Below are 14,509 nucleotides of genomic sequence, written 5' to 3'. Positions count from 1 at the left end.
TATAAATTATATATATATATATACTGTATACTACTACTACTACTACTGTATATATATATATAACATTAAAAAAATAGTTTTTATAGCAAAAAAAAGTCCAGGACAATTATCATAGTAACTTATTTTTTTTATTAGTTTGATATATTTTTTGTTATCAATTTTTTTTTCATTTTCATTATTTATTTACATTTATAAAATTTTTTTTGTTTTATAAAAAAAATATGATACTGTATTACAATTGATTTTTTTATTACTCTCTCTCTCTCTCTCTGATTACTATCAATAAATTAAATTAATATATTTATATATAAAATGTATTGAATAAAAAAATTACTAAAAAAACTAATTTTTCAAAAAAAAACAAACAAAAAAAGCTATAATCAGGTGATAATTATAAATTATTTTAATAAGTTTCAAATTTTTTAAAAAAATACTAAATAATTACAATTAAGTGATCAAGTGATCCTGAATATATTTATGCGTGTATGTGTATGTATGTGTGTGTGTGTGTGTGTGTGTGTGCATGTGCATGTATGTATGTGTATGTGTTTATGTATATATATGTGTGTATGTGTGTGTACATATATGTATGTATGTGTGTGTACATATATGTATGTATGTGTATGTGTTTATGTATATATATATATATATATATATATATATATATATTTATTTATGTGTGTGTGTGTGTGTGTGTGTGTGTGTGTGTGTGTGTAATGTGTATCAGGTTTTTTAAATATATTTATTTATTATTGTAATTAATAAACCATGTGATTATAGTCAGGTATTTGCCGATTTAGCGATTGTATATAATAATAAAACAAATACACAGTAAACTAATATCTATAATAAATAAAATATATAATAGTAATAATAATAATACTAATCTTAATGCAAACTCATTCCCACTGATTTTTTTTTATTATATTTATTGTTAACTTTGTTTTATTTTTTATTTATTTTTTTTTTGCTCAAAGCTATCAAAAAAAAAAAAAAATTTTATATAAAACTACTGTATTTATTGTGTGTACATTACAACTATCAATAATTATCTGTAAATTTTTATTTTATTTAGAGGCACACAAATGCTTGTGACTACAATAAATTTATATATATATATATAATATTTATATATTAGATAATATCAAATAAATAACATTATTGTATAGACTAGTATAGACTGTATATATATATGTGACTAATATGTGGGCATAATTAAATAGAAATGTATGTATAGTATTATATATATATATATATATATATATATTGTTTAATTTAATATTAAAAATGCGAATAAAAAGTTTAATTTTATTTATTTTTGTTATATTTTTATTTGACAAACAAACAAACATAATAATAAAAAAATAAAACAATTATATATATATATATATATACAGTATATATAATCACCTGATTATTTAGGAGGGGGTTTAAGTCTATGGGAAAAGTAACTGTTGTTGGCATAATAATAATAATATTAAATAATAATAATTATTATTATTATTATTATATAAAAAAATAAAAATAATAATTAATAACGTGTTTATCAGAAAGTTATATAGTATTATAACTGAGAATATTATATAAAACTTATTTGTTTAATATGTCTCTAAATATATTTAGTATTAATATATATATATATATATATTTATATATATATATATATATATATATATTTCCAGTAAATGAAATTAAATTTTATCAATATATATATATAAATATATGATATAATACAGTATTTATTTAGTTGATCATATGTTTGATGAAATTTTTTTTGTGTGTATAGTATTTTATGTTTTGATAATATATATATATATATGTATATAAACGGTAAATGTAATATAAAATAAATTTTTAAAAATTTAAATTTAATTAAAAAAAAGATGAAATAATTTTAATTAATAATCAAACAAAAACTAAAATTTTTAAAAATTAATTTTATTTTTTAAATTTTACAACTAATTAATAGCTTAAAAGCATTTACTGGAGTAACAACTGTATTATAAAAATTTAAATATTTATATAATATTTTGCAATAATTTGTGTCATAATAATCATAAATTTAGCAATTAATTAGTTTTAAAAAAATTATTATACAAACATAGATCCCTGGAAATTTATATATAGATATATATATATTTAATTTAGTTATTTTTTGATTAATAGAAAAATTATGTAAAATAATTAGATAATGTTTTTTTTTCAAAAAAAAATATAAAATAAATAATTATTTAAATTAGATATCATTTAGAATCGTTAATCAATTAATCAATTGATAGACAAAAAAATTAGTAAAAATATTAAATATTTAAAGTATATTTTTAGCTTAATTATAATATATATAATTTTGTTATTAATTTTATATATTTTATTTTATCTAATTTTTTGTTGGGTCTCTATTTGGCTATTAAATAGTATATCTAATCCATTGATTTTATTGATTTTTAATGTTTTACATACTATTTAGCATAACGTCATAACTTAAATGTTAATTTTTTGAGTTATTAATGTATTGAAAATTATTATTAGTATTATTAGTATTAATAACTTAACACCTAAACACCTGTACTATTAATAGCACATATAAAATATATCATTTTTTAAAAATAAAAATAAGGAAATAATTTGTCTATTAAGGACTTCCTTTTATATAATACTTTTTATATATTATTATATAAATATTATTAATATTATATATAAATGTTATTTTTAAAGATATATACTGTATATTTATAATTGTATTATACTAATAAACATTTACAATTATTACAGTTTGTTGTAAATGTCAAACATAGATATATATACTATATATATATAACATTCATTTGTATCCTAAATAAATCAATTCACAACTAAATCATTAATTAATACACTGTGTGTGTGTGTGTGTGTGTGTGTGTGTGTGTGTGTGTGTGTGTGTGTGTGTGTGTGTGTGTGTGTGTGTGTGTTATCACATATAATAATTACTGCTAAATTACTTAATTACCTGTATTTAGTAGTATTAGTATATAGTTTAAATATTAAATATAATTAAAGTATTAAGTGATTAATTTTTTAATAAAATTTATATATACTGTGATTAATTTATTTAATATATAATTTATATATATATATATATATATATATATATATATATGTAATACTTATATATGTCTTCGACAATCGCTGCATTTTCCGGGGTATTCTCCGATTTTGTTTTCATATCAATTTGGTGATTGTACTAAAACTTAAAGTAATATGTCCTTATAAATGCGCTGAATCATAACTCTTTAGTTTCATCCAATATATATAATCTGGTTCGCTTTCAAATCATTTTGACTGTTCAAAAAAACTCTGACACCACTTATTTAAATGACTATAACTTTTGAACAAATAAACAAAATTTGATGAAAATCACACCAAAAGCAAATCAAATGTATACAAATAAGAGAGTGTAAAAAGATTTTGGCTAACATTCATAAATAACGTTTCGCTACCTTTATATGGCGCGAAGAGTATATATATATATATAGTATATATATATATTATATTAATTTTGTTTTCATTATAAATAATATATATATATATATCATTATAAATAATATATATATATATATCATATAGTTATATATATATATTCACTAATTATATTATCTTAAATCAAATCAATTTATATGTATATATATGTGAATTAATACGTGACATTTAAATTTAATGGCGTAAAATATAATTTATATGACATAATATAATATAATAGATAAATGTATATTCAGTATTATCATTATAATTATAATACATGTATATTAAAATAAATAAATTAATAAATATGTAAATTACATTTACCAGATGTGTCTAATTAGTTATCACATTTAAATAGATAGATAAATATATAGATGTATTTATTAATATTTATATATATATATATATATATAAATTATATTTAATATAAATGATTAATTTGATGTTTGATTTAATACACATTAATTTGACTTAAATTCAATGTACGTATTAAAATAAATATCAATAAAATATATATATATAAAAAAATATTAGTTATAATATTAATATTATATATATATATATTATATCCAATATATTATTATTATTATTATTATTATTACTGACCTGTCATTTAAGTATATCATATGAAAAACTAAATGTTGGATTAATATATATATTTATACAGTAATATAATATATTAATAATATTAATAATTTATCACAAGATTTTTTAAGCCATAAATACAAACAAAACAAATAAATCTAAAATCAGACACAAATAATATATATATATCTATTAAACTTATATTATTTTATTGTAATAACTTTTGATGATTTAATTTGATTTATTATTACACATTAAATATGAAAACAATTTCTAACAATATTTTTTTTTTGTAATAATAACGTGTGAATTGTTTTCATAGATTTATTTAACAATAATTTTTTTTAAGATTATGTCAATAATATCAAGTTATATAACATAATAATAATAATAATAATAAATCTGATTAACAATTTTTATTAGTTCACATACAAAAACAAAAAATAATTGATAACATTATAATTGTTACACTAATTGATGGCTATTATTAAACTAATGTATATTAAAAATATTTTTTTATGATTTTAATTTTAAAATTTAATTTATATACTTAAACGACTGTATTTATGAAATATAAAAAATTTCATAAATAAAATAAACTAATTATTTAATAAAAAATAATTTCATATATAAATGATAAGATTTTTGTCACCAATTAGTTAATAAATAACAATTTTTATAATCTATATATATATATATATATATATATACAGTATATACTGTATATATGAAACAAACAAAACAAATCAAACTAATTGAATTGATTGGAAATTTCAATACTTAATAATAATAATATAATAATAATAATATTATTATTATTATTTCTAAAAAAAATTGTCAATCATGATCATTTATTATTATTATTATTTGCTAGATAAAATTATTGCACTGAAATAAATTGTATAAAAATTTAAAATAAAATATTTAACAAAATTTGGATTTAAAATCATTTTTTTAAAATAAAAAAAACTAATTTTTGTTTAATGGGTCTTAAAAAACACATTAGTTTTATTATTATCAATGATTTATGAGTTTGATATCATATGAAACAAATTTGTGTCCAAATTTCATATATATATATATATATTATAAACAATTTTGTTAACTGTAAGTCACTGTATAGCTATTAAAATGTGAATACATATATGATATAATAAAAAAATATATTATATATATGTATATATTAATATATATATGTTTGTATATATATATATATATAACTAATAGAAATTTATGTATGTATCCATTTATCTTAATAGTTAATAGTTATATAATATAATTATGGTTATAAAATAAATATTATAAAATAAATAACACACACATAAATAAATGTTAGACATAATATATTAATTTTATTAATGTGTGTATATACTGTATGTATATATATTGAATTAAATAATCATAAATAATTATTTATTTAATAATAATTTTTTTTTGCTAACTAATACATTATATTTAATAGTTTGACATTTTAATAATTAAGTAAAGTATAAATTATAAAGTAAAATATAAATAATAATAATAATAATAATAATAATAATTAGTTAAATTTAATAATTTAATTACTTAAAATGATTACAATAAATATTTATTTTTTTAAAAAATTAAGTTTTACTTAAATTAATTTTTTGATTTAAGTATTTTCACCAACAAAAATAACTTAATAATACTTAATAAATATTTTTATTTTATTTTTTTTTGTTGAAAAAAGTATGCGAAAAAAAATCTCATAAAATGTCTAAAATTTTTATCTACAAAAATATTGTGTAAAAAATTATAAAACATAAACTAAATTATCTTATTTTATTTTTATTATTTAGTGTTAATAAGTGCTAACACGTACTGATAAAATAACTTAAATGATAATAAAAAAATATATAAAAAGTGCTTTTTTGTTGACAATAACTTATATCTCAATTTTTTTCGGTATCTAATAATTTTTTATTTATCTAAACAGAGATTTAATTTTTTTATTATTATTATTATTATATAAATTATTAGATTGGGTTATATAATTAATATATTTCATTATAATGATGATAGTGTGTTGAAAATTAAAAAATTATATGATATATATACACAGTAAATAATTTGGTAAATCAAATTAAATTTTATATATTTAAAAATATTTAAAAAAATGTTATATTTAATTGTAATGTTTTTTAGCGATAAATTGATTTTTTTTAAAAATAATAATTATAAAATTATATATAATATAATTAAAAAATAATCAAACTTATATTATAGTTATTAATTGATAATGATTGTTATTATAATTAAAAATTAATATTTTATACAATATATCTAAAATATTTTAATACCATTTAATCCTGAAATAAGATTTTTGTTTTGTTGTTGTAAATGAAATGTCAAAATCAAATTTATTTGTAAAAATAAAATCTACTGTATATCTAATTACTATTAAATAATTACTTAATAATAATAATAATAATAAGTTAATTAATTAGAAATGTTTATTAACTTTAATATGCACTCAATTACCCAATTGTATATTTGTTATCAATTTAATTATTATTTTTATTATTATTATATTTAATGAGAAATTAATTTATATAATGATAAATATTGTTGAACTTGTCTATCAAAAAAAAAAATAATTAATAGAAAATATTTTATTATTTTATTAGCAATTTATATATTATTAGCAATATATTATTTAGTACTAATTATATATTAGTATTTTATATATAATAATAATAATAATAATAATAATAATAATAATAATAATAATAATAATAATATATGATATCAATTGACCATAAATTTCATCAAAAAATCCTATCTCTTGTGTATAAATTTTTTTTATATTTTATATTTTGTAATAATAATAATAATAATAAAAGTTTATGGATTTTATAAGTTTCTATACAGATATACTAGATATATATAAATTGATGAATAAATAAATTATTCTCAAATAATAATAATAATCAAAAAAATGTAATCAAAAATTATTACTAAATCGATAATACACTACTGTATACTATACTATTCACTGATAGTTTTTCCATTAGTCTATAGATTTGATTTTGATTTTTTTTATCTATTTTACTTAATAATAATAAGTTCACTATTGATTTCAATCTTAATTAATGTTTTGATTTTGACGTCAACTATCTTTCATCAATAGATTAATAGATAAATACAGAGTTAGAGTTAGAGAGAGAGAGAGAGAGAGAGAGAGAGAGAGAGAGAGACAGACAGAGACAGAGAGACAGAAAGACAGAGAGACAGAGAGACAGAGAGAGACAGAGAGAGACAGAGAGAGACAGAGAGAGACAGAGAGAGACAGAGAGAGACAGAGAGAGACAGAGAGAGACAGAGAGAGACAGAGAGAGACAGAGAGAGACAGAGAGAGACAGAGAGAGACAGAGAGAGACAGAGAGAGACAGAGAGAGACAGAGAGAGACAGAGAGAGACAGAGAGAGACAGAGAGAGACAGAGAGAGACAGAGAGAGACAGAGAGAGACAGAGAGAGACAGAGAGAGACAGAGAGAGACAGAGAGAGAGACAGAGAGAGAGACAGAGAGAGAGACAGAGAGAGAGAGACAGAGATCTGTTACTAATAATAAAATTTAATTGAAAAAATTGATATCAAAAATAAAAAACTATTTATTATATTTTTTTCATTAATTAATTCAATTAATTAATTAATTTCTTAATTATCTACCAATCATTCATTCATTCAGTCATCATCATCACTACTAAGCCATTTGAGTATCATTGGTGTAAAATAAGTAATGATAACATTAGCGCCGGCCCTCTTGAAACTGGTCATCACTTCCCAGACACTTGTCTTCAAATCAAATACTCCGTGCTGATTGGCCGCTGTCATCATCATCGAGTATTCGCCGGAAACATTGTAGACAGCAATCGGAAAATCGGGAAACCGTCGGCTAATCTCCGAAATAATATCCAAATACGGTAGACCCGGCTTAACCATAACCATATCGCAACCTTCTTCAATGTCCCGCTGGACGGCTCTCAGTGCCAGTCCTTTAGATCCGATTGGTAACTGATAGGCTCGTCGGTCACCAAATTTCGGTGCCGAACCTGTTGTTGATTGACAGCAATATTAATATCACAACAACAACAACAAAGTCACCAAATAATTACCGGCGGCGTCTCTGAACGGTCCGTAAAAACACGACTGAAATTTGGCCGAATAGGACAACAGTGAAACAGTTGCGTAGCCATTGGCGTTCAGAGCCGTCCTAATCCGGCCAACCCGGGCGTCCATCATATCGCTGGGTGCAACCACATGGGCGCCCACCTCAGCGTATCGGACAGCTATCAGAGCTATCTTTTCAATGGATCTGGTATTGTCCATCTGGTTATCATTGCCCGTAAATACACAGCAGTGACCTTCAGGCGAAAAAGTGCAGAGACAGACATCGCAAATGATCAGCAAATCGGGAAACTCTTGCCTAAGACGTGGTATTAGTCTTAAAACTGGATTCAGTTTCTCATCAAATGCCTGTTCAATCTGTTTGTCGTCCGACGACGACTCCATCACTGGAAACAGTAGTACCGATTTGAGCTGATATCGGCTGACCAGTGGCCGTAGATATTCGATGCATACGTTGGCACCCATTCGGCTAACTTCGGGCAGCGACCCGATTGGCTGACTATCGTTGTCATCGTTGACAATGAACAACGGTAGACAAAAATCGGTGGCCGTGAATGCAGTCGTTCCCCGCGATTGCCAATCCCTTAGTACTGAATGCGATTGACTTGAATGCAAATAATGGCTTAGATTTGTTGTCGAAGACGACGACGACGACGAAGACATGATTATCTGTTTATGAATTTGAAGACAAAAATAAAATATTATTTTTATTAAATGTAAAAATTATTATTATGTGATATTATATTAATAATAATAATTATTATTATTATATTAAATAATTATTATATTATAAATACAATCAAATGTTTCAATGTGTCATACATACCAGGGTAATAAAAAATTTTTTTATTGGGAAATATATTTTTATTATTAATTAATTAATTAATTAAAACAAAAATATGTTAACAATATTTATTAGGTTATATTAAATACAACACAACAAAAGTTTTCTAATTATTAATTTATTGTAAAAAAATATATATATTTTTAATAAAAACTAATTAATTAAACATTATTATAGATATATGACAACATTGACAGTATTGGGTAATATTTTTTTCACATATATTAAACTAAAAACTATTTTAATTTTAAAAAATATTTAATACAATATATGTGTTTGTATTTTTCAATTTTCTTGATAACCATATGATAAAATTATTATTAATACGATATATTAAAAAAACCACGTTGAGTTTTTTTTTAATAAAAATGGGAAATAAATTGCAATTATTATTATTATTATTTAAAAGTTTGAAATATCAAGTTGTTGTCAAAATAAACAATTTTTTTAAACTGGGATTTATTTATATTGATTAAAATTTCAACTTCAAGTTATTCAAGTTATTTAACTACAGTATAGAAAAACACTTTATTAGCAAAAAAAAATTAAAAAGTTTTCAATAGTTTTTAATTACTATAAACATACTGTTAAATAATTAACAAATAATAATAATAATAAATTTAGATTGAATTTAATAACATATGTTTGTTTACTATATAGTATATTAAATTAATATTATTTATATATATATAAAAAAAATTGATTACTAATCCCTTATGAATTTGTAATATTTTTATTATTATTATTATTATTACAAAAATAAATTGCACTTTCATTTAAATGTTTAACAACTAGTAGAATACAAACAGTATATATATAAACCGCTAAATTTAATTAAACACAAATATTAAATACACTTTATTTTGAATATAAATTTTTTCAAATAATTTTTTTTTTTTTGGATTGTAATATAACCACTATATATAAAAATTAGGTTATTACAACAAAAAAGTGTACCTGTATAAAATTATGTACAGTATTTTTATTTAATTTTATTACAACACACATAAAAAACAATTAGAAATTCAAGTTTTGTATTTTTTTTTTTTGATAATAAAATAAAATAATAATTATTATTAATGTACTTTTTAAGTACACCGGTAGTTATAAAAATAAACACACACACACTTTATATAAATATATCATATATATACCGGTAAATTATATATATATATATATAATTGAAAAAAATATATCATAACATACTGTATATATATATATATATATATATATTATTTACATAAACATATCGTCATATCCTGGGGGTGGCATATGATCCGGGTCTGGCCTAATATTATGAAATAAATAAATAAAACATCAATTTAATGATAGATAGATAGTTAGTTAATATATACCCCATTTGTCTTGGATTACGATTAGGTCTCGGACCGATACCGGGTCCAAACGGATCGAATCGGGCACCAGGCGGTACAGCGCCTGGAGGCAAACCGGGGGCCGGATTGCGTAGTCTACCGCCCAATGGATTGGGAAAGGCTCGCGGATCCATAATCATTCCGCCCTGTCCTCTACCAAATGGATCTGTTTATTATTATTATTATTATTACGGGGAACGGGAGAGACCCGATGGAAAAAAACAAAATTACTTAACAATTCATTTGGATTACTAGTTTATATATATACCTAAATCTGCTCCTCCTATTGGCGGTGGCCATTGGCCGGCTTGGCCATAGATCCCATCGTAGCCTAAACCACCGTAATTGGGAATACCGTACGGCGGCGGCGGATCGGCCAGTAGTGGATCAGGTTCTTGTTGTTGTTGTCGTTGTCTATCCACTCGCAGACTGGACGTACCCGACTCTCTAGTAGTAGTGGTAGTTGCCGACAGTTTGTCAACAATATCCCTATTGATTGTGTCCAACAAATTGTTTGCATTTCCCGACGTAAAGGCTCTGACAAATTCCGAGAGAGAGACAGACAGACAGACAGAGAGAGAGAGAGAGAGAGACAGAGAGAGAATTATCGGTAAATCGTTTGAACTAATGATTAAAATATAATATTCAATAAAATACTTGTTAAACGTCTTAAAGTCGGCGGTAATGAAGTCATTCGTACGGAACGTATGCGATGAGCTCTTGTCGTCGGCGGACACAATCTGGCCATCAAATTGAATGGTAAAAACAATTGATTACTATAAATGTCATTTATTTTAAGGATTTTCGGGACAACAATAACATAACTACTACTACTACTACTGACCAGAGCCGATATGATCAGCATATCGCTGGCGACAACACATTTGACCAAAAGTTTTTGTTTCGGCGACGACTTCTTTTGGCTAACATATCTCAGTACATACGTGTCCTGCGATTGATTCCAGCCGTCGGACAACAGTTCGCTGCCATTGGTGTCATCCGTTTCGGTAAACTGTTTAACAAAACAAAAAAACAAAAACCAATTACAATATCTCTGTAACTATGATATCATCGGCGGCTAAACCAACCAACCAATTGGTCGGTCTGTTTTAATCGCATACCTGTTCGCCGGTTCCCAAAAAACGGTAGTCTTTCTGAATCAACTGAAAGTGAAGACATGCGACCAACAAGTCGTTTCTGGATCTCAACTGTGGACCAACTGATTGATATAACAATTCAAATCCAACCATAACTTCTTCTTCTTCTACTTCTTCTCAGATCTTCTTCAGAATCTTTCGGATCAATTAGTTCTTCAGTCGATTGATTGCATTAATCAACAAAAAAAAACAAACAAATTATTAGTCAATAGTTTTGTATTAGTTTTTTGTATTTAATATATTTTTTTCTGTCATATCATTCATGCATTTCTCATAAAATGTTTTATTATTAATACATTATATTTGTTTGTCTAATGTTTTCAACAATTTTTTTTTATTAATAATAACAACATAAACAATAATAACGTTATTATCAATTAAAAACAGTTTTTAACTATAAATAAAAATAAATTTCTATATTATTATAATTATTATTAATTAACGATTGATTTGTTAATTATTTATTTTAATCAAACTTTATTTATTTTATTTTTTTAAATTATAAATATTTAATTTTAGAAATTTTAGATTTTTATTTAAATACAATTTATATCAATTTAATAATACTTTATTTATTTTTAAAAAAAAACTTAAATTATAAGTATTTAATTTTAGAAATTTTAGATTTTTTATTTTTTATTTGAATACAATTTATGTCAATTTAATAATACTATATTTATTTATTATTTTTTTTTATTACCAATAGTTATATTATTGTAGTTTTATTTTTAAATTTAATATGTATTTTCAAAATTATTTTCAATTATTATCATATTATAGTATATTTGCTAAACACTAGATTACAGTACTATAGTGTTTAATAAAAAAAAATTGACACTGGTAATACATATTACTATTACTACAATTATATTACACAATTATATAATAGTAAATATTAATGTTATATAATAATCAATAATTGAACAATTATCAAGATAGTTTTAATCTAATTAAACAAACAAAAAAAAACAAAACTATAAACAAAAGTTTTTCATTAAAAAATATAAATAAATATTTTTTTTGACAAAATATTTTACTGTATTAAAGTTTGGCAATAGTTTATTTTTATTAATAAATTTATTCAAATTAATTTATAAATTTTAAGTAAAAAAAAATAATTAAATAAATAAATCTATAATAATTTTTTTGTGTACTAAAATGTTGTTTACCTATAAAAATAAATACCTATAGATAATTATATGAATAATTATATGTTTTATTGTTTTATTATTTTTAAGTATTTTATTATTACTTTTTTTCCAAATAATAAATTCCAAATAATTTTTTTTTTAAATATTCTATAACTTATTATATTATTATAACTGTAAATGTATTTTATTTACCGTAATATTAATAATAAATATATAAATTTTTTAGTGACCTTGGTTAATTAAAAATGTTTCATGAGTATGGTAATAATATATATGATATTATAATTTATTTTTTATACGATTTTAGTTTTTTTTTAAAAAATATTAATAGTTTATTAAGCGTTATTATAACAAAAATCAAATTTAAAAAATAATTTGATAGCAATGTTATGTAAAATATTAGATAAGATTTTAGTTTTTTTTTAAATAAAAAATATGATAATTAAAACTAAATATATTATTATATTTATAGGATATATATATAATTATGTCAATAGTATATCAAATAATTATTTTTTTATAAAACTTCAATTACTTATAATATATATATATATACTGTATATAACAATAAAGTATTGTATTAACTAATTTAATAATAAGATAAATATAAAATTTATTTATAGTTTTTTTAGTTTTCAATGATAACAAGTTTTAATATGTATTTTTGTTTTATTTTTAAAAAATATATAAATAAATATAAATTTTGAGGAAAATATTTATACAATTTTATTTTTTTAATTATTTTATTGCAATAGTATTTATAAAACTAAAAAAATTGTCAATAAAAATAAAAACTAGACTACCTTGGTGATTGTTTGCTAAATAAATAAAAATATTAAATTTTTTTTTAGTTTTTATTTAATTTGTAATATATGTAAAAATTATATATTTTTTTTTGATTGTCTATGTTAGTTTTATATTTATTTTATACCATTTTATAATAACATTATTGTTATCGATAACAATAATTGTATAGCTATTGTAAAAAGTAACAAATTATCCTATGGGGCGTAACTCATCTATTGATTACAGTAGTGAGTTATGCCCTATACACTAAATATAATGGGCTGTGGTCTTGATATACATGTACTGTACTGTAGTGTTATAGTAATAGTCGTTAGGATTGTTGACCCGGTTATCGATTTTTTTATTTTTAGAGATGCAAACCGCTAACCGAAAAAAAACCGGGAAATTTTTAATTCAAATTCTAAAAAATATATAAAAAAAATCTGAATAAAATGTAATTAAATTTTTTTTTTAAAATTATAAAAATATATTTAATTAGTATTTTTTTATATTGAAAAAAATTAATAGATAATAAAAAAGGTTTTAATATTAATAAAAATAATTTAATATTAATAAAAATAATTTATAGATTTTAATTCAAATTCTAAAAAAATATATAAATTCTGAATAATAAAATGTAATTAAATTTTTAGAAAATTATAGAAATATATTTAATTAGTATTTTTTATATTGAAAAAATTAATAGTTAATAAAAAAAGGTTTTAGAAATAATATTAATAAAAATAATATTTAAATAATTTATATAATTTTTTTCCCGGTTTAGGTTTTTGTTGTTGTTATTTATTGATTGCTAAACTGGTTTTATACTATATTTTCGGGTTTTTTCGACTCTAATATAGCGTTGAGAGAGAGAGAGAGAGAGAGAGAGAGAGAGAGAGAGAGAGAGAGAGAGAGAGAGAGAGACAAGAAAATCAGGTTTTACTGTACAGTAGAGAGACGTATGA

At 21.1% G+C, this 14,509-nt stretch overlaps 2 protein-coding genes across 2 annotated transcripts; both read right to left on the bottom strand.

Annotated features, from left to right (window-relative positions):
• Positions 1 to 7,703: 7,703 nt before the first annotated feature.
• Positions 7,704 to 9,083, bottom strand: LOC128952747 (delta-aminolevulinic acid dehydratase-like). The gene is made up of 3 exons (XM_054298191.1): positions 9,060 to 9,083; positions 8,221 to 8,902; positions 7,704 to 8,157 (listed from the first exon to the last, which is right to left on the bottom strand). The coding sequence occupies exons 2-3, from the start codon at positions 8,894 to 8,896 to the stop codon at positions 7,790 to 7,792; spliced, it is 1,044 nt and encodes a 347-aa protein (XP_054154166.1). The 5' UTR covers positions 8,897 to 8,902; positions 9,060 to 9,083; the 3' UTR covers positions 7,704 to 7,789.
• A 1,204-nt stretch (positions 9,084 to 10,287) lies between these two features.
• On the bottom strand, positions 10,288 to 11,880 carry LOC128952769 (proteasome inhibitor PI31 subunit-like). Its single transcript, XM_054298212.1, has 6 exons — positions 11,572 to 11,880; positions 11,295 to 11,462; positions 11,108 to 11,190; positions 10,719 to 10,987; positions 10,433 to 10,616; positions 10,288 to 10,365 (listed from the first exon to the last, which is right to left on the bottom strand). Exons 1-6 carry the CDS (start codon positions 11,698 to 11,700, stop codon positions 10,314 to 10,316), a joined length of 885 nt encoding a protein of 294 aa, XP_054154187.1. The 5' UTR covers positions 11,701 to 11,880; the 3' UTR covers positions 10,288 to 10,313.
• Positions 11,881 to 14,509: the final 2,629 nt, after the last annotated feature.

This window comes from Oppia nitens, unplaced genomic scaffold, assembly GCF_028296485.1.
Source record: "Oppia nitens isolate AA-2021 unplaced genomic scaffold, nextdenovo-longstitch-racon4-pilon3 scaffold11_pilon_pilon_pilon, whole genome shotgun sequence".
Classification (NCBI taxonomy): Eukaryota; Metazoa; Arthropoda; class Arachnida; order Sarcoptiformes; family Oppiidae; genus Oppia; species Oppia nitens.
This window is presented reverse-complemented; position numbering and strand designations above follow the sequence as displayed.

Excerpts from the sequence above, each read along its gene's own strand:
- LOC128952769 (XM_054298212.1), bottom strand. The coding sequence starts at position 11,700 with ATGGTTGGATTTGAATTGTTATATCAATCAGTTGGTCCACAGTTGAGA. Across the intron at positions 11,463-11,571 it reads TTTTGGGAACCGGCGAACAG|TTTACCGAAACGGATGACAC; the intron begins GTATGCGATTAA and ends TTTGTTAAACAG. Across the intron at positions 10,988-11,107 it reads GACTTTAAGACGTTTAACAA|AGCCTTTACGTCGGGAAATG; the intron begins GTATTTTATTGA and ends GGAATTTGTCAG.
- LOC128952747 (XM_054298191.1), bottom strand. The coding sequence starts at position 8,896 with ATGTCTTCGTCGTCGTCGTCGTCTTCGACAACAAATCTAAGCCATTAT. Across the intron at positions 8,158-8,220 it reads ACCGTTCAGAGACGCCGCCG|GTTCGGCACCGAAATTTGGT; the intron begins GTAATTATTTGG and ends AATCAACAACAG.